Genomic DNA, 24,122 nt, shown 5'->3' with positions numbered 1-24,122 from the left:
GATAAGAGCAGCTGCTAGAGATGGCGACGTTCCTGCCTTTATTTGTGCCAGCTGGATTTGTACCGAGGGACTATATGAACGATTAGATCCCCAACTCTGCACCTCAGGTTACCCACTGTGAATCTATGGGTGTGAGTTAATGAACTAATTCAGTAGGGTAGGACACACACAAAATGGTGAGGGAACTCGGCAGGTCAGGTAGCATCTTGTGTTTATAATTCACTCTTAACTGCAAATGGTGAGGGATCTTGGGATTCACATTCATGGATCCCTCAACATTGCCACACAAGTTGATAGGGTGGTTAAGAAAGTATTTACTGTGTTGGCCTTCATGAGTCGGGATTGAGTTCGAGAGGCATGAGGTAATGTTGCAGCTCTATAACACCCTGGTTAGACCACTCTTGAAATACTGTGTTCAGTTCTGGTCGGACAGCTGTAGGAAGCTTTAGAGAGGGTGAGGTTTACCAGGATGTTGCCTGGATTAGGGACGATGTCTTAGGAAGATGGGTTGAGCGAGCTAGGACTTTTCTCTTTGGAGTGAAGGAGGATGGGTGGTGTACAAGATGATAAGGGGCATAGATCGAGTGGACAGCCAGAGACGTGTCCCAGGGCAGAAGTGGCTAATATGAGAGCCCATATTTTAAGGTAACTGGAGGAAAGTATGAAGTATGGCAGGTAGGTTTTTTTTACAGAGTGGTGGGTGTGTTGATCTCCCTGCTGGGGCGGTTGTAGAGGCAGGTACATTAGGGGCACTTAAGACACTCTAAGGTAAACACATGAATTACAGAAATATGGAGAGTTATATGGGAGGGAAGGGGTAGATTAGTCTTGGAGTAGGTTAAAAGGTTGCCGTGTTCATATTGGACTGTAAGGTTTGTACTGTGCTGTTTATGATATGGCATTGGTGATATTCATGCTTCTGATTAGCAAGATTAACGGTTGAAGTCCTGTCCTGGAGGCTTATGCATCAAAATCCTGAGGGAGCATTGGCTGAGAGTAAACCACAGACTTGTCTGTCCTCAGTAGATGCTGATTAGTACCATCCTGCTGTTGGGAAAGGCTGGGTATTCTCCCTGTATCCTGAGCACAAGATTTATCAGCATCATATCCTGCTTTGTGTACCAACAGTTTCGTGGGGTGGTGGGTGGGTTAGGGATGGTAATTAAATATTAGTTTATGGCATGGTAGCATAGCAGCTAATGTAGCACAGGTGACCTGGGTTCAATTCCAACCAGTTCTATTACAGCGTCACTGAACTGGGTTCAATTCCAGCCAGCTCTATTACATTGTCACTGACCCAGGTTCAATTCAATCCAGTTCTATTACAGTGTCACTGACCCAGGTTCAATTCCAGCCACTGGCTGTCAGGAGTTTGTATTTTCTACCTGTGGCCACGTGGTTTGCACTGGGTGCTCTACTTTCCTCCCACATTCCAAAACCCTTTGGGTTTGGGTTAACAGGTAGTGGGTTGCTGCTGGAAGCAGGCTGCCCTGGCACATCCTTGGACTGTGTTGGTCTTTGGCGTAAGACAATGCATTTCACTATATGTTTCGATGTACGTGGATGGATAATCTTTGCCAGTAACGTGAACAAATATCATTGCCACAATGCTTGAGACGTGGCCTGGCAGGTTGCTGTTCTGAGCGATTCTGAAATGGGTGTTAAAGGAGCTCGGTGAACACAAGCTTTTCTTTCCCGCAGAATGGAGGCACGCCATTGCTGTATGCTGTACACGGGAACCATGTGCGGTGTGTGGAAGCTCTGCTGGGTATGTGTGAATCAATTGTTGAGCAGGAGAAGGTTCTTAGAGGATTTGTCAAGGAGTTCCTGACCAGCAGTAGTTGAGAACTGTAGGCTGAGTCAGGTGTTGTGTGGAACAGCTGAAGCTGCTGTTGACACAGAAAGGAACGATGGCTGTGAATAATTGTGTCATTTGTGATGAGGTGAGTGGTAAGCATGAGGGAAACCACAGCAGGGTCAGCGAGAGCAGAGTAGTGAAGAGAAGGCAATAAAAGAAAGAACCCCTTCTAGCTCCTCACCTCCCAGTTTTCTCCTATCTACTCACGAGATCCCAGATGTGCTCTGTCGGGTCACCAACTGACTCACTGGGGCACATTCCAAACGGGGTTGAAATGAGGTTCGAGGTTTTTCAGCTCCCTGTTCTCACAGAGAAGTATCCGGGATTTCCCCAGAGTCTCCAGGGATGAAGGAGTAATCCAAGTGACTTTGTTGAAAATATCAGCAGCAATAACATTACCTTTATAAAAAACATTAAATAAAGTTTTCTAAGTGATATCTGATGAGAAAGGAAGGAGCCTCCTACCCGTTGTTTGGGAGAGAGTGGGGACACAACGATGGATGGGCTGATTAGCCAGAGGAAAAGCTGTGAGCTGGGGGTGGGGGAGGCTGGACACTTGTCAGAGACTGAGAGCTCCAGACGTGGGCATGACCACAGTTGGCGGGGGGTAAGTGCATTTAGAGATGGGGGTTTTTGCACAGAATGCAATGCACAGTAGAATCAGTGTGTAGTTTTTCTATTGCTTCTTTTGTGTTTCTTTGTATTTGCTGTAAATGCTCACAAGAAAATGAATCTTGGGTAGTGTTTGGTGAGATATACATACTTTGACAATAAATTTACTTTAAACTTTCAAAGTGTTACGAAACCAATGTACACAGGGTAGAGCAGTGGTGCTGAGCAGAGGCCACTGACGGATGTTCACTAGAGGATGTCCCGCTTGCTTCATAAACTCAACTTTCTCGATGCTTTTTATTCCTTCCTATTTCAGAGATCACTCATAATTTATTCAGCAGCCCAGTCCAACCTCATGTAAGTGTTTTGTCTGACTGAGTTGCCCATTTTGAATTCTGCCTTTGTGTGGGGACCCTCACCACGTGAACCAGTGTGTCAGTTCCTTAATAACCTTAAACTGTGATAATGTACTCAGTCTCTGCTTTATTAGGTACCTCCCGTACTGAATAAAGTGGCCACTGACTACGTTTATGGCCTTCTGCTCCTGTAGCCCGTCCATTTCAAGTTTTGATGTGTTGAAGGTTTAGAGATGCTCTTCTGCACACCACGGTTGTAATACATGTTATTGCCATCTGGCTAAGATCACCTTCCTGTCAGCTTGAACCAGTCTGGCCCTTCTCCTCTGACCGCCCTCATTAAGAAGGTGATTTTGCCTACAGAACTGACACTCACTGGATTTTAAAAGAAATTTTTGCACCACTCTCTGTAAACTCTATAGAGACTGCTGTGCATGAAAATCCCAGATCAGCAGTTTCTGAATGCTCAAACCACTCCATCTGGCACAAACAATCATTTTGCAGTCGAAGGCACTTAGGTCGCATTTCTCTGAACCTCCTGACCACGTCTGCATGCTTTTATGCATTGAGTTGCTGCCACGTGATTGGCTGATTAGATACTTGCATAAATGAGCAGGTGTACCTAATAAAGTGGCCAGTGCCTCCATTGTAAGCCAAAGAACCTAGAGTCTCTGAAGCAAACCTGGAGGACACAGTAGCAGTTAGTGTAATGCTTTACAGCACCAGCGGTCACGGTTCAATTCCACATACTCTGTATGATCTCGCCATGACCACGTGGGTTTCCTGCGAGGTTATTAATTTGTTCTCACATTGCAGGGACGAGCGCATTAGGGTTAGTAAGTTGTGGGAATGCTAGGTTGGCACTGGAGGTGTGGGGACACTTGTTGGCTCACTCACCCTCCCCCAATCCCCCCCCCCCAGCACAGTTTCCTGTTTTGGTCATTGATGCAGACGATGAATTTCACTGTATGTTTTGATGTTCCGATGCATGTTTGACAAAGAAAACTAATTCATCTAAGGCCGCACTCTGTTGTTTCTTGCTCTTCCGACAGCCAGGGGTGCGGATCTGACAATGGAGGCGGATTCTGGATACAGTCCGATGGATCTGGCTGTGGCTCTGGGCTTCAAGAAAGGCAAGTTCTTCATGTCCTTTCTGCAATCTCACCCAGATTCTTTATTTCCACCCCCCCCCACCCCTGCCATTTCCTTGCTGCTCTTCTGTGAGTCCCAACAGATGCTCCATAAAGTCCAAAGTCCCTGGGGCTACTTGTTATAGGCGTCCAGTCAAAAAGGCATCAGTGAAAGACTATCACAAGCCCTTCCACAATTGTCTTGGTGATCCAGCTGTAATAGAGGTTGAAGAATTAGTGACATTAATTTAGCTTTATGGTCTTATAGCCTTATGGTCTAAAACAAGATAGAGGAGCAGAATTGGGTGATTTGGCCCATTGAGTCTGCCCTGCCATTTTATCATGGCTGATCCAATTCTCCTCTCAGCCCCAGTCTCCTGCCTTCCCCCTTTATCCCTTCATGCCCTGTCCAGTCAAAAATCTGTCAACCTCTGCCTTAAATATACATAAACATTTGGCCTCCGCTGCTGCTTATGGCAAAGTATTCACCACCCTCTAGCTAAAGAAATTTTTTCTCATCTCCATTTTAAAAGGACTCCCTTCTATTCTAGGTTGTGTCCTCTGGTCTTGGACTCTCCCACTACAGGAAGCATCTTCTCCACATCCACTCTGTCAAGGCCCTTCACCATTCGATAGGCTTCAATTGGGTCACTCCTCATTCTTCTGAATTTCAGTGAATACTGGGCCAAAGCTATCAAACACTCTGTATGACAAGCTGTTCAATCCTGGAATCATTTTCGTGAATTTCCTTTGAACCCTCTCCAGTTTCAGCACATCCTTTCTAAGATAAGGCGCCCAAACCTGCTCACAATACTCCAAGTGTTTTATAAAATCTCAACATTATATCCTTTTATATCTTGAAATGAATGCTAACATTGCATTTGCCTTCCTCATCACAGACTCAACCTGCAAATGAACCTTTAGGGAATCCTGCACAAGGACTCCCAAGTCCCTTTATGCCTCAGATTTTTATATTTTCTTTCTATTTAGAAAATAATCAACCCTTTCATATCTTCTATCAAAGTGCATGACCATACATTTCCCAACACTGCATTCCACCTGCCACTTCTTTGCCCATTCTCCTAATGTTTAAGTCCTTCTGTAGCCTCTCTACTTCCTCAAAACTACCTACCCCTCCACCTTTATTCATATCATCTGCAAACTTTGCAACAAAGCCATCAATTCCATAATCTAAAGCATTGACACTGTAACATAAAAAGAATCAGTTCCAAAGCACACCCCTGTGGAACACCTCTAGTCACTGGCAGTCAACCAGAAAATGCTCCCTTTATTCCCTCTCTTTGCCTCCTGGCAATCAGCCCCTGCTTTATCCATGCTAGAATCTTCCCTGTAATACAGTTTGTTAAGCAGCCTTGTCAAAGGCCTTCTGAAAGTGCAAGTACACAGCATCACCAATTCTCCTCTGTCTACCCTGCTTGTTATCTCTTCAAAGAATTCCAACATTTGTCAGGCAAGATTTTCTCTTAAGAAAACCATGCTGACTATGGGTTGTTTTATCATGTGCCTCCAAGTACAACCATATCCTTAACAATCAAATCCAGCATATTCCCAATCACTGAGATCAAACTAACTGGCCTGCAAATTCCCTTCTTCTGCCTCTCTTGAAGAGTGGAGTGACATTTGCAATTTTCCAGTCTTCTGCAACCATTCCAGAATCCAGTGCCTCCATAATCTCTTCAGCTATCTCTTTCAGATTCCTGGGATGTACACCATCTGGTTCAGGTGACTTATCCACCTTCAGACCTTTCGGTTTCCGAAGAACCTTCTCCCTGGTAATGGTAACATCGCACACTTTGTGACCCCTGACGCATGGAACTTGCACTGTACTGCTAGTGCCTTCCATCTTTATCGTAATGATTTTTTTTAGTTGCCTTCTTTTGGTTTTTATAAGTTTTCCAATCCTCTAACTTCCCACAGAATTTTGCTTTATTATATGCCCCCTCTTTGGCTTTTATGTTGGCTTTGACTTCTCTTGTTAGCCTCAGTTATGTCATCTTGCCTTTGGAATACTTCCTTCTCTTTGGGATGTATATATCCTGTGCCTTCCGAATTGCTTCCAAAAATACCAGATATTGCTGCTCTGCTGTCATCCCTGCCAGTGTTATTTTACAATCAATGCTGGCCAACTCCTTTCTCATGTCTCTAATTTCCTTTACTCCACTGTAATACTGATACATCTGACATTAGCTTCTCCTATGCAAATTTCAGGGTGACTTTGATCATATTATATTCACTTTCTCCTAAGGGTTCTTTTACCTTAAGCTCTCTTAATCCATTCCGGTTCGTTGAACAACACCCAATCCAGAATTGCTGATCCCCTAGTGGGCTCAACCACAAACTGCTCTAAAAACCCATCTCGTAGGGATTCTAGAAATTCCCCCTTTTGGAATCCAACACCAACCTGGTTTTCCCAATCTACCTGCACAGTGAAATCCCCCATGAATATTCTAACATTGCCCTTTTGGCATGCAATTTCTATCTCCTATTATAATTTGTAGTCCACATCCTTACTACTGTTTGGGGGTCTGTATATAACTCCCATCAAGGTCTTTTTACCTTTGCAGTTCCTTAGCTCTATCCACAATGATTCAACACCTTCCGACCCTATGTCACCTCTTTCTAATGATCTGGTTTCATTTTCACCAACAGAGCCACCCCACCCTCTCTGACTTTCTGCCTGTCCCTTCGATTCAGTGTGTATCCTTGAACATTAAGCTCCCAGCTATTAACTTCTTTCAGTCATGATTCGGTGATGCCTACATCATTCTACCTGCCAGCCTGTAACTGTGCTACAAGTTCATCTACCTTATTCTGTGTACTGTGCACATTCAAATATAACACCAAGCAGAACAAGAGCAACACCTGTCCCTATGCCACCTCCCTCACTACCATTCAGGGCCCCAAACAGTCCTTCTAGATGAGGCGACACTTCACCTTTGGGGTTATCTACTGTATCTGCTGCTTCCATTGTGACCTCCTGTACTGTATATTGGTCAGACCCGACGTACAAACGTAGATTGCGAATCCACTTCGCTGATCATCAATGCTCCAACCAGCAGAAAAAGTGGGATCTCGCAGTGGCCACCCATTTCAATTCTACTTCCCATTTCCTTTCCCATTCCAACATGTCAGTCCATTGCCTTCCTTGACTGTCATGATGAAGCCACACTTGGGTTGCAGGAATCTGGGTAGCTCCAATCTGATGGCATGAACATCGATTTCTCAAATTTCTGGTAATTGCCCCCTACCCTTTCACCATTTTCCCTCTCTCCCCCTATCTCCTTACCTGCCATCACTTCCCTCTGGTTCTTCTCCCCTTTCCCTTTCTTCCATGGCCTTCTATCCTCTCCATCAGATTCCCCCTTCATCTCTTTCACCAATCGACTTCCCAGCTCTTTACTTCACCCTTCCCCTTCTCCCAGTTTCACCCATCACCTCCTCCCCTTCCCCCACCCTCTTAGCCTGACTTCTCATCTTTTTTCTGCAGTCCCGATGAAGGGTTTCGGCCTGAACATTGACTGTTTACTCATTTTCATAGATGCTACCTGGCCTGTGGTGTTTCTCCAGCATTTTGTGTGTGTTGCTTGGATTAACAGTGTTTGCAGATTTTGTGATAGCACCTTCAGTCCTGTATTCACCCACTTCAATTTTGACCACCTCTTATGTTGCAACTCATCCTGTTGACTGCAGTTTGGCCCTATCATCAGCCTTTCCTTACTAGGTGTCTCTGTTTGTAAACCAACTATGTCATCTTCAGCACTATCACTCTTGTTCTCATCCCCCTGCCAAGTTAGTCTAAACCTATCCAAAGAACTCTAGCTAACCTGCTTGCAAGGATATTGGACCCCCTCAGGTTTAGGTGTAACCTGTTCCTTTTGTATATGTCATACCTTCCCCAGAAGAGATCCCAATGATCCAGAAATCTGAACCCCTGCTCCTGCACCAATTCTTCTACCATGCATTCGCCAATCAAATCATCCTATTCTTACCCTCACTGGCACACGGCACAGGCAGTGATCCAGAGATTACTACCCTGGAGGTCCTGTTTCTCAGCTTTCGACAAGCTTGCTAAAATTTCTTTGTGTATAAGAGGCATTGATCAAGTGGACAGCTAGAAACCTTTTCCCAGGGTGGAAATGGCTGGTACAAGAAGGCATAATTGTAAGGTGACTGGGGGAAAGTATAGGAGGGATGGCAGAGGTAAGTTCTTTACACAGAGAATGGTGGGAGTGTGGAACACCCTGCCAGGGTGGTGGCAGAGTCAGATACATTCCGGACATTTAAGAGACTCTTGGATGGATGTATGGATGATAGAAAACTGGAGGATTGTGTGGGAGGGAAGGGTTGGATTGTTGGCACAACGTCGTGGCTGAAGGGCTGGTACTATTCTATGTAGTACTGATCTATGTGGAACAGACATGCAGTCAGAATTACCCCCATCCACCAGCACCGCTCTCTGATTTGAGGCGCAAGGTGGACTGGTGCGTGGTACTTGGCACACTGTTATGGCTTGTTTTTATGAATCTTGCACCTTGTTCATTGTTTTGCAGTCCAGCAAGTAATTGAAAATCACGTACTGAAGCTGCTCCAGAACAGCAAGGAATAATCACAGTGCAAGTGGTCGACCCCTGGGGTGGCAATGAAGATCCCACCGTTACTCCCTGCCTACAGCCTGCTGACACCCTCCCATGGCTAACTGAACAGCTGTTGTCTGTTGTGGATGAAATGGAATTGACCGGCCGTGAACCTGCTGGCTCACAGTGCTTAGTGCAGGAGCAGTTCGACTGTAAATCGGTGGCAAGTGTCTGTTGTTTGGCACTGGTCTGGAGAAGGCAGCCTGCAGATTTCTAACATGCAAACAAGACATTAAAGTTTATTTTTTTAATATGCTTTCCCCAGATCTGTTGTGATGTATTTCTAGATTACAGCCAGGGAGTTGCATGTACTATGATATTTCCATGTGTCATAGAAAACAATACAGCACGGATACAGGCTATTCGGCCTATAGACTCCACGCTGCCCAGTGTCTGCTCAGTCCCAGTTTCCTCCATTTGATCCATAGCCATCTAATAACCTAGCTGGACAACCCAGTGTTTCTCTCTCTTCTTGGATACGTTGCAGCCACCAAGTGGCAATCTGCATGGTGTACACATGGGCACCACAGTAATGGAGCGATTTATGTCATGCTATTTCAGCGCCAGTGACACGGGTTCAAATCTGCCGCTGTCTGTAAGGGGTATGTACATTCTCTCGTGACCATGCAGGTTTCCTCCCACATTCCAAAGACGTACAGGTTAGTAGGTTAATTGGCCACATTGGTGTAATTGGGCAGTGAAGCTAGCTGGGCAGCAAGGGCAGCATCTCTAAATAAAATCCTTGTATCTCCACCAACACCTGAATCCCAACAGGCCAGACACTGACCCCATACCATTTACTGTGGCGCTTTGAAAATGGCAACACCTCCTTGCCAATCTTCACCAGCAGGAATGTATGGGAGGCAGTTTCCACAGCTCCCACTATGGATTTCAGGGATTGCACATGCCCCTTGTCCCAGTTACAGAATGAGAGTGATTTGGTGTTCAATGTTGATCCTTGTTCACCATCACAGGCGGTGGGTGCCCAGTAAGCAGCAACTGTCCGTGTGACTCAATGTGTGGCCATAAACTTTATTATATTGTATGTTTTATTTATAGAGCACTTTTCATACAAATGTAGTCCAAAGAGCTTTACAATGGATAAAAGTACAAATATGAAAATAATATAAAAATAAATGACAGTTAAAAGCAAGGTTAAATAAATATGTTTTGAACTGGTGTTTAAAAGTGTCAGCAACTCACATCAAATGCTGGAGGAACTCAGCAGGCCATGCAGCATCTATGGAAAAAAAGTAGAGTTGACATTTTGGGCTGAAGTGTTTACTGTACTCTTTTCCTAGATGCTGCCTAACCTGCTGAGTTCTTCCAGCATTTTGTGTGTGTTGCTCGGATTTCCAGCATCTACAGATTTTCTCTTGTTTGTGATTTAAAAGTCAGCATTACTTGAAGTCTTGGGTATTGAATTCCACAGTTGAGTGTAGTTCAAAAAAGCTGACCGGCCAGTGATCTTTTGAGGGAGATTGTTTAAATTTAAGAGACTGGCGGAAGAAAACCTGAGAGTTTGAGTAGGATTAGAAAACGAATACAATTCCATGTTGTACTGCATTCCCAGACCATTAAAAACTTTAAAAACAAGAAAGAACTGAAAATTAACTCTAAAAGATACAGGAAACCAATGTAGAGTAGCCAGTACAGGAGTGATATATTCCCTCATCCTGTTTTTGGGTGAAAGTCTGGCAGCAGCATTCTGAGTGAATTAAAGTTTGTCACCAGATTGCTTTGGAAGGTGCATTGCAGTGATCTAGTCTAATCGATATAAAGGCGTGAATTAGTTTTTCAGCATCATTCCCTTTCAGAAATGGACATGCCTTTGAAATATTTCTTAAGTGTCGAAATGCTGCTCTGGTCATTGTCTATGTGAGATTTAATATTCAAATCTGAATCGATGGTAACACTCAGTATTGTTACTTCTGATTTTACAAGGGGAGCCAAGTTTATCAAGAAGGTAATCTCTTTCGGGTTTGGAACCAACGGAAGGTATTTCAGTTTTATCTTCATTTAGTTTTAAGAAATTATTGCTCAGCTATTTGTTTATTGCTGCCATATCAGAAGTCTGAGAAGATCGGTGTTATCATCAGGCTTGACCAGAATATGTCATCTGCCGAACTGTGGAAATCAAGTTTATGTTCTCGTGTATTGCTTATGTTGTTTAATGATGTCTCCTCAGGGAAGCATGTATAAGGAGAACAGGGGACCAACACAACTTCCCTGAGCCACACCTTTGTATCTCTCAGAAAATTAGTCTCCAAGACAGACAAAAAATTAAAGACAAAACATACTTTGTAGTCTTAAAGACTTGCATAACCACCTGAAAGAGTCTTGCACTGGTAGAAACAGGCCCTGTCTGTTGTCTCAGGTGCTTGAAAAGGATCTAATGATGCTACTTTACAGAGAATGAACTGCCTGGAGTATCTTGGCCATTATGAAACCCCCAGTGTTATTAATCCTGATACTCTAATACCAGCCATCTAGCAAGGCCCAGAGTTTCTGCTAACAAGTTGCCCATTTCCTACACTTTAACACTTCTGGACTTTGGAAAACAATTCACTGGGGCAGCATGGTAACGTAACGGTTAATGTGACACTATTACAGCTCGGGGGCGGTTTGAGTTTGCAGTTCAATTCCAATGTAAGCATGTGCTCTGGTTTCCTCCCACAGTCCAAAGACATACCAGTCATTGGTTAACTGGTCATTGTAACTTGCCCTGTGATTAGGCCAGGGTTAAGTAGGTAGGTTGTTGGGCAGGAAGGGCTTGTTCTGTGCTGTATCTCTAAATAAACAAAGTGGTTTATCTAAATGGGAACTGAAACTGATGACTATAAACAAGCCTTCCTTATAGAATAAATGCCAGTTAAGCTCAGAGGTCACAGTGAAAAGAGATACTCACTTTACCTTACCAGTATATGTGCCAATTCGTGCTGTTTCCAGGACCCTGCCCACGTAATCACCACCATCACACTGAAAGTATACTGTGTGAACACTAAGTGTAAAAATATATAAAGTGTTGCTTTATTTTGAATTATTAATAATCCATCCATTTTGTGAGTCATCAGATATGAAACCTCCTCTCCATCGCCTGATGTACCTGGTCAGGTTGATGCATCATTGGGCACTCTTTGTATTACTGGAACTTGTCAAGCTGGTTCCTGGCCCATTCCTTCACGCTGCTGCTGGGCACTGTGATGCGAAGGTTCTAACTCTTTCTCACCAAGAACATCAAGGTGATAGAGAATAATTCTTCCAAAGAAATCAGTGCTTTCCTCAAACGTGATCTTCAGTTTGTCAACAACTGGTTGCTCACTGATCGAAAATCTGTGAGTCACAGGTTAAGGAGGAAGATGACTTTATTCAACGTGGATATTTTTCACATGTAGAGATTCATTTTGAAGCAGTGCTTATTATTTGTGGGGGAGGGGCCAGTTCAGCTTGTGGTCAGTCCACAGAGTTTCAGATTTGCCCTCAGCCAGGCAGCTAAAACTTTGCAGCTCTCTAAAACTGGTTAAAACACACCTGTGTTCAGTTCTGATCGACTCATTAAAGAAAGGATGTGGAAGCTTTAGAGAGGGTGTAGAGGAGATTTACCAGAATGCTGCCTGGATTAGAAAATGTGCCTTATGAAGATAGGTTGATCTAGCTATGGCTTTTTGCTTTGGAGTGAAGTGGTATTAAAGGTGACTTGATAGAGGTGTACAAGATGATAAGAGGAATAGATTGAGTGGACAGCCAGAGTCTTTTTCACATGGCAGAAGTAGCTAATATGGGAGGGCATAATTTTAAGGTAATTGGAGGTAAGTATGGTGGGGGGAGGGTTAGAGCTAGGTATTTTTTACATGCACAGAGTGGTAGGTGCATGGAGCACACTGCTGTGGGTGGTGGCAGAGGCAGATACAAAAGAGACTGAGGCACATGCATGAATAGAAAATGGAGGGCTCTGAGAAAGGGAATGGTTGGATTGATCTTAGTGGGTTGAGAGGAAGGCACAACATCGTGGGCTGAAGGACCTATACTGTGCTGTAACATTCTATGTTCTCAGGGAGAACACTCTGGCCTTAAGACAGACTGACCCAGGATCAAACAAGCAGCTGATTTGGAGTTTGCCTGCTGCTGTCGCCTAATACCACTGGATGAGACTATTAGACCTCCCAGCGCTGGCACTGCAATGTTAACTGCCGGAACTTGAAATTCCCACCGTTTTTCTATCTGATGCTTAACAGATATCTGCAACTATAACCCCAGCAGTACTATCCTGACCACTGGTTACCTCAACTTTATGATCTCATGCACTCAGAGCTTGTGATTATCAACTGTATCTTGGTGTCTTGAGTCGGTGTTGCAGGGTCACACCCGTCACGTACAAAAATTGAGATTGCTGTTTCAATTGAGTTCAGCATTGTTAGAGCTGCTCTCTCTCTCAGAGAGGACACTAACATGAGACTATCCACTGTCTTGGCCAACATCATCATCACTGTGATATGTGGGGGCTTACTACGTGCAAATTAATTGCTAACTTTTCTACATAGAGTTCGAACATTACAGCACTGAAACAGGCCCTTTGGCCCATCTAGTCCATGCGAAAATATTCTGCCTAGTCCCATCTACTTAGAACCAGGCCATATCCCTCCTTACCCTTCCCATCCATGTACTTAAAACAAATTTCTCTTAGATACCGTAATCGAACTAGCATCCACCACTTCCGCTGGCAATTCGTTCTACACTCATACCGCCATCTGAATGAAGAAATATCCCCTCTGGTTCCCTTGAAATATTTCACCTTTCACCCCTAATGACCTCCAGTTGTAGTCCCACCCAACTTCAGTGGGGGAAAAAAAACTGCTTGCATTTCCCTATCTATACCCCTCATAATTTTGCATACTTCCAGCAAATCTCCCCTCACTCTGCTACGCTCCAGGGAATAAAATCCGAACCTATTCAATTTTTCCCCGTAACTCTGGTCCTCAAGTCCTGGCAACATATTTGTAAATTTCCTCTGTACTCTCAATTTTATTGACATCTTTCCTGTAATGTAGGTGACCAGAACATTATAACAGTGGCAGAGCTTCCATATTGTAAAATGCCTTAGTGTGCAGTATAGTCGTCAAACCTATTTTGTACTCTACCTTTCTCCTCTCTCTGTTAAAATCATGTCTGGACCTTCTAAGCACACACCTTGCACTGCAAAACCCTCCTTCCTGTGTTATTTCTTTATCCACAAGTTTTAAAACCTTTGCCTTTCTGATTTACCTTAAGAGTAGGTAATGGAGGCAGCAGTTAGGGCAGTTGAGTGCTTCGTTTGCAGAATGTGGGAAGTCTAGGCGAGCACAATCGTCACTGATAACTACACCTGGGAAAGGTGCATCCAGCTGCAGCTCCTGACAAACCGAGTTAGGGAGCTGGAGCTGGATGAACTTCGGATCATTCGGGAGGCAGAGGCAGAAATAAACAGGAGTTACAGGGAGATAGTCATCCCTGAGAGTCAGGAGACAGGTAGCTAGGTGACTGTCAGGAGAGGGAAGGGGAATAGACAGAATGAGCAGAGCACCCCTGTGGCCGTTCCCACCAATAATAAGTACATCGTTTTGGATACTGTTGATGGGGACGACCTACCGGTGCAAGTTGCAATGGTTGTGTCTCTGGCACCGAGACTGGACCCTCAGCTCAGAAGGGAAGCAGGGAAAAGAGGAGAGCAGTAGTGATAGGGGATTCGATAGTTAGGGGGACAGATAAGAGGTTCTGTGGAAGAGATCGAGAATCCCGGATGGTCTGTTGCCTCCCTGGTGCCAAGGTCCGCGATATCTCGGATCAAGTTCTCAGTATTCTCAAGAGGGAGGGTGAGCAGCCGGATGTCGTGGTCCATGTAGGGACAATGACGTGGGCAGGAAGAGTGAGGAGGTCCTGAAAGGTGAGTTTAGGGAGTTAGGCGCCAAGTTAAAGGACAGGACCTCCAGGATAGCAATCTCAGGAATGCTACCAGTGCCATGTGCAGGCAGGTTTAAAAATAGTAAGATAGCGCAGATCAACATGTAGCTGAAGACATGGTGCAGGAGGGAGGGCTTCAGATTTATAGATAATTGGGCAGTTTTCCAGGGAAGGTGGGACCTGTTCCGGCGGGACGGTCTACATCAGAACTGGAGGGGGACAAATATTCTTGCAGGTAGGTTTGCTAGAGAGGCTGCAGTGGATTTAAACTAGATACAAGGGGGGAGGGGAACCAGAGTGTAGGAACAGATGTAGGGAAGAAGGAAGAAAAAGAAAATAGTAAAGTTGTTAGCACCGTTAGTGATAAACAGAGTAAGAGGTGGAAAATTTCTTAAATGCATTTATTTTAATGCTAGGAGCATTATAAGAAAGGTGGATGAGCTTAAAGCATAGATTGATACCTGGAAGTATGATGTGGTAGCTATTAGTGAAACATGGTTACAGGAGGGGTGTGATTGGCAACTAAATATTCCTGGATTTAATTGCTTCAGGTGTGATAGAATTGGAGGGACAAGAAGGGGAAGTGTTGCATTGCTTGTCAGAGAAAATATTACAGCGGTGCTCTGGCAGGATAGAATAGAGGACTCGTCTAGGGAGGCTATTTTGGTGGAATTGAGGAATGGGAAAGGTGCAGTAACTGTTATGGGGGTGTATTATAGACCACCAAATGGGGAGCGAGAATTGGAGGAGCAAATTTGTAAGGAGATAGCAGATATTTGTAGTAGGCACAAGGTTGTGATTGTGGGAGATTTTAATTTTCCACACACAGACTGGGAAGCCCATACTGTAAAAGGGCTGGATAGTCTGGAGTTTGTAAAATGTGTGCAGGATAGTTTTTTGCAGCAACACATAGAGGTACCAACTGGAGAAGGGGCAGTGTTGGATCTCCTGTTAGGGAATGAGACAGGTCAGGTGACGGAGGTTTCTGTTGGGGAGCACTTCGGGTCCAGTGATCACAATGCTATTAGTTTCAATCTAATTATGGAGAAGGATAGGTCTGGACCCAGGGTTGAGATTTTTGATTGGAGAAAGGCTAACTTTGAGGAGATGCGAAAGGATTTAGGAGTGGATTGGGACAATTTGTTTTGTGGGGAGAATGTAACAGAGAAATGGAGGTCATTTAAAGGTGAAATTTTGAGAGTACAGAATCTTTATGTTCCTGTTCGGTTGAAAGGAAAGGTTAAAAGTTTGAGAGAGCCATGGTTTTCAAGGGATATTGGAAACTTGGTTCGGAAAAAGAGAGATATCTACAATAAATATAGGCAGCATGGAGTAAATGAGGTGCTCGAGGAATATAAAGAATGTAAAAAGAATCTTAAGAAAGAAATTAGAAAAGCTAAAAGAAGATGAGGTTGCTTTGGCAAGTAAGGTGAAAATAAATCCCAAGGGTTTCTACCGTTATGTTAATAGCAAAAGGATAATGAGGGATAAAATTGGTCCCTTTGAGAATCAGAGTGGACAGCTATGTGTGGAGCCAAAAGAGATGGGGGAGATTCTGAACAATTCCTTTTCTTCAATATTCACTAAGGAGAAAGATATTTAATTGTGAGATAAGGGAAACAGGTGGGGAAGTTATAGAAACTATGATGATTGAAGAAGAGGAAGTACTGGAGCTTTTAAGGAATATAAAGGTGAATAAATCTCCGGGTCCTGACAGGATATTCCCTAGGATCCTGAGGGAAGTTAGTGTGGAAATAGCAGGGGCTCTGACAGAAATAGTTCAAATGTCATTAGAAATGGGGATGGTGCCGGAGGATTGGCGTATTGCTCATGTTGTTTCATTGTTTAAAAAGGGTTCTAAGACTAAACCTTGCAATTATTGGCCTGTGAGTTTGACGTCAGTGGTGGGTAAATTGATGGAAAGTATCCTTAGAGATGGTATATATAATTATCTGGATAGACAGGGTCTGATTAGGAACAGTCAACATGGATTTGTGCGTGGAAGGTCATGTTTGACAAATCTTATTTAATTTTTTGAAGAGATTATGAGGAAAGTTGACAAGGGTAAAGTGGTGGATGTTGTCTATATGGACTTCAGTAAGGCCTTTGACAAGGTCCCACATGGAAGGTTGGTTAGGAAGGTTCAATCGTTAGGTATTAATATTGAAGTAGTAAGATGGATTCAGCAGTGGCTGGATGGGAGACGACAGAGAGTAGTGGTGGATAACTGTTTGTTAGATTGGAGGCCAGTGACTAGTGGTGTGCCTCGGGGATCTGTACTGGGTCCAATGTTATTTGTATTATACATTATTGATCTGGATGATGGGGTGGTAAATTGGATGAGTAAGTATGCAGATGATACTAAGATAGGTGGCGTTGTGGATAATGAAGTAGGTTTTCAAAGCTTGCAGAGAGATTTAGGCCAGTTAGAAGAGTGGGTTGAAAGATGGCAGATGGAGTTTAATGCTGATAAATGTGAGGTACTACATTTTGGTAGGACTAATCAAAATAGGATATACATGGTAAATGGTAGGGCATTGAAGAATGCAGTAGAATAGAGGGATCTAGGAATAATGGTGCATAGTCCCCCTGAAGGTGGAAACTCATATGGATAAGGTGGTGAAGAAAGCTTTTGGTATGCTGGCCTTTATAAATCAGAGCATTGAGTATAGGAGTTGGGATGTAATGTTGAAATTGTACAAGGCATTGGTAAGGCCAAATTTGGAGTATTGTGTACAGTTCTGGTCACTGAATTATAGGAAAGATGTCAACAAAATAGAGAGAGTACAGAGAAGATTTACTAGAATGTTACCTGGGTTTCATCACCTAACTTACAGAGAAAGGTTGATCAAATTGGGTCTTTATTCTTTGGAGCTTAGAAGGTTGAGGGGGGACTTGATAGAGGTATTTAAAATTATGAGGGGGATTGATAGAGTTGACGTGGATAGGCTTTTTCTATTGAGAGTGGGGGAGATTCAAACAAGAGGACATGAGTTGAGAGTTAAAGGACAAAAGTTTAGGGGTAACATGAGGAGGAACTTCTTTACGCAGAGAGTGGTAGCTGTGTGGAATGAGCTTCCAGCAGAAGTGGTTGAGGCAGGTTCGATGTTGTCATTTAAAGTAAAATTGGATAGCTATATGGACAGGAAAGGAATGGAGGGTTATGGGCTGAGTGCAGGTCAGTGGGACTAGGTGAGAGTAAGAGTTCGGCACGGACTAGAAGGGCCGTGATGGCCTGTTTCCGTGCTGAAATTGTTGTATGGTTATTTAACTTCACCTTATTTCGATCTGGCAGTTTCCTTCACCAAGGGCTCAGAGCTGCAGCCTGGCTTCCCCCTCTTGAACAGAAGAAATACTGCGACAGACAGAGGGAGCTCCTGTCCTCGCAGCACAACATCAGGTTGAACAGTTTAACCCCAGTGTGACCCCAGTTTAACCCCAGTGTGACACCTAAAGTACATCCAGTGAGCTGCCCCCATCACTCAAACACAGTGCAACCACAAAGACATATATTGCCAATTCAAGTTCTGTAGGATATCTGCTGGCAGTTGGTGTCTTCAGGATAGAAATTGGTGATTTTCATGAAATCGGCTCCTCTACTGCTACCTAAGAGACAAGATAAATAACTTAAATAAGGTAGCTGGTGTGAAAACAGAGTCATGGAGAGACCCGGCAGAGAAAAAAGTCTTAAGCCCATCGAATTTACACTGACCATCAGCCACCCATTATCACTAGTTTTACAGTAACCTTATTTACATTTATACATGGCGTCATAGAACACAACCACACAGAAACCGCCCCTTTGGCCCACCTAGTCCATGTTGAACCATTAATCTGCTTAATCCCATCGACCTGCACCCAGACCATAACCCTTCATACCCCTCCTATCCAAATCTCTCAAATGGTGAAATTGAATCTGCATCCACCACTTTCGCTGGCAGCTCATACCACACTCTGAGTGAAGAAGTTACCCCTCAGGTTTCCCTTAAACACTTCACCTTTCACCCTTAACACATGACCTCTAGTTGTAGTCCCATCCCACCTCAGTTTGATACATTTACCCAATCTATACCCTCATAAATCTCAGTTCAGTCTATCTAGCAGAGATAACATGAATCCAAGAGATTCTGCAGATGCTGGAAACCCAAAACAACACACACAAAATGCTGGAGGAACTCAGCAGGTTAGGCAACATCTATGGAGGGGAATAAATAATTGATGTTTCAGGATAAGGTTTTTCATCAGGGCATGCTGAGTTCCTTCAGTATTTTGCATGTTACTTGAGATAACGTGAAGGCACTTTTAGTCTAAGCAATGGTCAACTACGACAGACTCTCCTGCCCCAAAGTCTCAGCTGCTCATATCTGTGATATCCAAAGTTATTCTTGTAATAATTGCAACATCAGTGAGGGTATGGCTTACCTCAAGATGCCGTGAGATACCACAATGCATGATAAATGAAAATAGGCTTGGAAACTAGTCTGAGATGCAATAAGGAGGTCACCGAACCACTGATTCAGAGACTGCATTTCCAATCTCACCACAGCATCTGGTACTTTTAAACTGATTTAATTTAATCAATTGGGAATGAAATGCTGGTATCAGGATTTATCCCATAGAACGCTGAGGAATCTTGAAATCCATCTCCATAGATCCCACAAAGTTGCTGCGCATGTTGTTTGGGTGGTTAAGAAGGCATATCATGTGTTGGCCTTCATTAGCCGTAGGATTGAGTTCGAGAGCAGTGACATAATGTTGCAGATCACACTTGGAGTATTGTATCCAGTTCTAGTTGCCTCATTATAGGAAGAATGTAGCAGCTTTAGTAAGGGTGCAGAGGAGAATTACCAGGATGTTGCCTAGATTAGAGAGCATGTTTTATGAGAATAGATTGAGTGAGCTAGGGTTTTTCTCTTTGGAGTGAAGGAGAATGAGAGGTGACTTGATAGAGATATACAAGATGATAAGAGGCATAGATCGAGTGGACAGGCAGAGACAGTTTTCCCAGGATGGAAATGGCTAATGAGAGGGTATAACTTTTAAAGTGATTGGAGGAAAGTATAGAGGGGATGTTAGAGATAGTTTTTAAATGCGGAGAGTGGTGGGTGCATGGAATGCATGCCAGGTGTGGTGGAAGAGGCAGCCACATTAGGGGCTTTTAAGAGAATCTTAGATAGAAACATAGATGATAGAAAAACAGAGGGCTATGAAGGAGAGAGGGGTTAGATTGATTCTGGAAAAGGTTGAAGTGTCAGGACAATATTGTGGGCTGAAGGGCCTGTACTGTGCTGCACTGTTCTATATTTCAGATTGTTGCCAGAAGATCTGATTCAGTCTCCTTGGGAAATAAATCTTCCATTTTTACCTGGTCTGGCAAAGTCTGACTAAACCAACAGTGATGTATTGGCCCAGCAAGACGCACGGTGTCTGAAACTGCCACAAACAGTTCATTCTCCAAGCATTAGGGATAGGAATAATTGTCGGCCTAGCCCACAATACCCACTTCCTGTAAGAAAATAGTTCATTCCTGCCTCAAAGGTATTGGTAGCTAAGTTATCCGTATTTGACTCATGATGTCTGGCTACTAACTGGTATCATGGCTGGATTTACCTTCGAGTCTGCACATTCTGCCTGTGAAGCCGCCTTGGAACTGGAGCTGTAGTTCAGTTATTTTTACGGACTGAGGAAACTGGAGCAACACCCACTGAGCAGAGCCCTGAGAATGCACAATGAGAAGTCAATCAAAAGAGGGTCAGCACAGTTAGTGCAATGCTTTCAAGCACTGCCAATCGCAGTTCCATTGCTGCTGCAGTCCGAAAAGTTTATACATCCTCACTGTGACTGCTGGGTTTCCTCCAGGTTGTCTGGTTTTCTCCCACATCCCAAAGATGTACGGGTTTGGGTTAGTATGTTGTAGCCATGTTGGTGCCAGAAATGTGGTGACACGGGCGGGCTGTCCCCAGCACATCCTCTGGTCATTGACATATATACACTGTGTGTTTCGATGTACACGTGACAAATAAAACTAATCTTCCTCTTTCTTTAAGAAAAATCACCAAAGGGAGATTGAAAATTTGGCTGAGTGGTGTAATAACAACAACCTGTCACTCAAAGTCAATAAGACCAAGGAGCTGACTGTAGACTTCAGGAGAGGGAAACCAGAGGTCCATGAGCTAGTAATCATCGGAGGATCAAAGATGGAGAGGGTTATTAACTTTAAATTCCTGGGCGTCACTATCTCAGAGGACCTGTCCTGGACCCATCTCATAAATATTATTGCAAAGAAAGCACAACAGCACCTCTACTTGCTCAGGAGTCTGTGGAGGTGTGGCATATCATCGAAAACCTTGGCAAACTTCTATAGGTGTGTGGTGGAAAGTGTGCTGACTGACTGCATTACAGCCTGGTATGGGAATACCAATGTCTTTGAGTGGAAAATCCTACAAAAGGTAGTGGATTTGGCTGAGTACATCATGGGTAAATCCCTCCAACCACTGAGCACATCTACACGAAATGTTGCCATAGAAAAGCAGCATCCATCATCGGAGATTCTCACCACCCAGGTCATGCTCTTTTCTCACTGCTGCCATCAGGCAGAAAGTACAAGAGCCTCAGGACTTGCCACACCAGCTTCAAGAACCGTTACTACCCCTCAACCACCAGACTCTTGAACAAAAGGGGATATCCACACTCATTTAAGCACTTTGTTATATTGTTTGTTATTTATTTATATCTGCATTTGCACAGTTTGTTTAATTTACAGATACCGTATACAGCTACTCGAGAGAATAGGGGGTATGTCTACAGAGCCATTGTTCTGTTCTGGGTGTCAGACATGGGATTTCCAGGAGACTTCCGGCCTCCCTGGTGGCCACATCTGCACCAGGTGCATTGAGATGCAGCTTCTTAGAGACCGTGTTAGGGAACTGGAGCTACAGCTTGATGACCTTTGGCTTGTCAGGGAAAGTGAAGCACTGAAGACAGGAGCTACAGGAGACTAATAAGTGGATGACTGTCAGGAGAGGGAAAGGAGAATGTCAGATAATTGAGAGCTCCCCTGTGCCCACCTCCTTCAACAATAAGTACTCCATTTGAGTACTGTTGGGGGGGGGGGACCTACCTGAGGGAAGCAACAGCAGCCGTGCCTCTGGCACTGAGTCTGGCCCTGTGGCTCAGGAGGGTAGGGAACTGAAGAGAATGGCAGTAGTAATAGGGGATTCTATAGTTAGGGGGTAAGACAGGAGATTCTGTGGATGCAAAAAAGAAAGATTGCCTCTCAGGTGCTAGGGTCCGAGATGTCTCTGGACGCATCCACATTATCCTGAAAAGGGAGGGTGAGCAGCCAGAAGTCATGGTACATACTGGTACCAGCGACACAGGAAAAAACAAGGGAGGAAGTCCTGATAAAAGAATACAGGGAGTTAGAAAAGAAGCTGAGAAACAGGACCTCAAGAGTCGTAATCTCAGGATTGTTGCCTGTGCCATGCAACAGTGAGGATAGGAATAGAATGAGGTGGCAGATAAATGCATGGCTGAAGAATTGGAGCAGGAGGCAGGGATTCAGATTTCTGGACAATTAGGACCTCTTCTGGGGCAGGTGCGACCTGTACAAAAGAGACAAGTTGCATTTGAATCCGAGGGGGGGCCAATATTCTTGTGGGCAGATTTACTCGAGCTGTTGGGAGTGGTTTAAATTAATATGGCAGGTGGACGGGAACCAGGATGATAAAACTGAGGACAGCCAGCAGGTTTACAAGCAGGTGATCGGTGTAACATGAATATAAAGAAGGGCAAGACAATGATTGGGTACAAATGCAGACAGAGCGAAGAGTTAAACTGTACTGCAGAGGCAAATATTGCAGGATTGAAGGTGCTGTATTTAAATGCACTAGCATTTAGAATAGGGTGGATGAACTCATGGTACAATTAGAGATTGGTCAGTATGATGTCGTGGCTTAAAGAAGGCCATAGTTGAGAGCTTAACATCAAAGGATATACTTTGTATTGAAAGGACAGGCAGGAAGGTATAGGTGGTGGTGTGACTGTTGCATCTTTGTGGGTGGAGTTAAGAAATTGCAAGGACTTCAACATGCAAGGGGATTGGGAAAATCAGGTTGGTGTTGGATCACAAGAGAGGGAATTTGTTGAATGCCTATGAAATGGCCTTTTAGAGCTGCTTGTGCTTGAGCCTACTCGGAGAAAGGCTATCTTAGATTGGGTGTTGTGTAATAACCCCAATTATGAGGGAGCTTAACGTAAATGAACCCTTAGTAGGCAGTGGTCATAATATGATTGAATTCATACTACAATTTCAGAGGGAGAGGCATAAGTCACATGTATCAGTATCGCAATGGAATAAAGGGAATTACAGAGGCATGAGAGAGGAGCTTGCCCAGGTGGATTGGAGGAGGATACTGGCAAGGATGATAGCAAAGCAGAGATGGCTGCAGATTCTGGGAAGAGTTCACAAGGCGCAGGATAGATATGTCCCACAGAGGACGGAGTTCTCAAATGGCAAGAGTAGGCAACCGTGGCTGACAAAGGAAGTTAAGGACTGCATAAAAGCCAAGGAATGGGAAAATAAGTTAGCAAAAGTGAGTGGGAAGTTGGATGATTGGGAAGCTTTTAAAATCCAACAAAAGGTGACTAAAAAAGCTACAAAAGGGAAAAAATGAAATATGTAGGCAGACTGGCCAATAATATAAAGCATGCTACCAAGAGTTTTTCCAGTTATATAAAGAGTAAAAGGGAGCTGAGAGTTCATATTAGACCACTGGAAAATAATGCTGGTGAGGTGGTAATGGGGACAAAGAAATGGCAGATGAACGTAATGAGTACATTGCATCTGTCTTCACTGTGGAAGGCACTAGCAATGTGCCAGAGGTCGTTGAGTGTCAGGGAGCAGGAGTGAGTTCCATTGCCATTACAAAGGAAAAAGTGCCAGGCAAACTCAATGGTCTTATGGTGGATAAGTCACCTGGACTAGATGGACTATCCCAGAGTCCTGTGAGAGGTTGCTGAAGAGATAGCAGATGCATTAGTCATGATCTTTTAAGAATCACTTGATTCTGGTATGGTCCCAGAGGAGTAGATTGCAAATGTCATTCCAATCTTTACAAAGAGAGGAAGGCAAAAGAAAGGAAACTATAGGCCAGTTAGCCTAACTTCAGTAGTTAGGACATTGTTGGAGTTCATGTTTAAGGATGAGGTTTTGAGGTACTTGGGGACTAGTGATAAAATAAGCCAAAATCAGCATGGTTTCTGTGAAGGGAAATCTTAATCTGTGCTGTGAGATTCCCCAAACAACAATGTGACCAAGACTGATAGAGATTTGATGACTTGTGGCAGTCAACTGCAGCAGACAAACAGCAATGTGACCAATGACTGATGTTGGTTCGATGACCTGTAGCAGATAAATGTTGTTAGGAGTGGTACCTTTACTCCCACCAAGAATTTAACATCCACAGTGCACCCCATTTGTGGTCAATCAGCCTGAATTCAAAGCTGTTAGGGTCAGATAGGCAGGATTCAGTGAAAAAGTGAAAATAAATAAATAAATATCCTGATTCCGGAA

The 24,122-nt window shown here is 43.9% G+C and overlaps 2 protein-coding genes across 4 annotated transcripts in view; one reads left to right on the top strand and one right to left on the bottom strand.

Moving 5' to 3' along the window:
• Positions 1-8,864, top strand: part of rfxank (regulatory factor X-associated ankyrin-containing protein) — a 30,656-nt gene extending 21,792 nt beyond the window's left edge. For 2 of the 3 annotated variants that reach the window (XM_072244437.1, XM_072244436.1), the window contains 4 exons: positions 1,702-1,768; positions 3,879-3,959; positions 5,671-5,749; positions 8,528-8,864. In XM_072244437.1, the coding sequence (XP_072100538.1) occupies positions 1,702-1,768; positions 3,879-3,959; positions 5,671-5,749; positions 8,528-8,543 (243 nt within the window). In that variant the 3' untranslated portion in view covers positions 8,544-8,864. The remainder of the gene's footprint in view (positions 1-1,701; positions 1,769-3,878; positions 3,960-5,670; positions 5,750-8,527) is intronic. The other variant, XM_072244438.1, reaches the window with a different exon arrangement.
• A 2,755-nt stretch (positions 8,865-11,619) lies between these two features.
• Positions 11,620-24,122, bottom strand: part of nr2c2ap (nuclear receptor 2C2-associated protein) — a 28,928-nt gene continuing 16,425 nt past the window's right edge. Inside the window, exons 3-5 of the mRNA XM_072244439.1 lie at positions 20,159-20,264; positions 18,087-18,154; positions 11,620-11,946 (exon numbers count right to left, since the gene is read on the bottom strand). Of these exons, the coding sequence (XP_072100540.1) occupies positions 11,767-11,946; positions 18,087-18,154; positions 20,159-20,264 (354 nt within the window). The 3' untranslated portion in view covers positions 11,620-11,766. The remainder of the gene's footprint in view (positions 11,947-18,086; positions 18,155-20,158; positions 20,265-24,122) is intronic.

The sequence above is a fragment of the Mobula birostris genome, chromosome 26 (assembly GCF_030028105.1).
Source record: "Mobula birostris isolate sMobBir1 chromosome 26, sMobBir1.hap1, whole genome shotgun sequence".
NCBI lineage: Eukaryota > Metazoa > Chordata > Chondrichthyes > Myliobatiformes > Myliobatidae > Mobula > Mobula birostris.
This window is presented reverse-complemented; position numbering and strand designations above follow the sequence as displayed.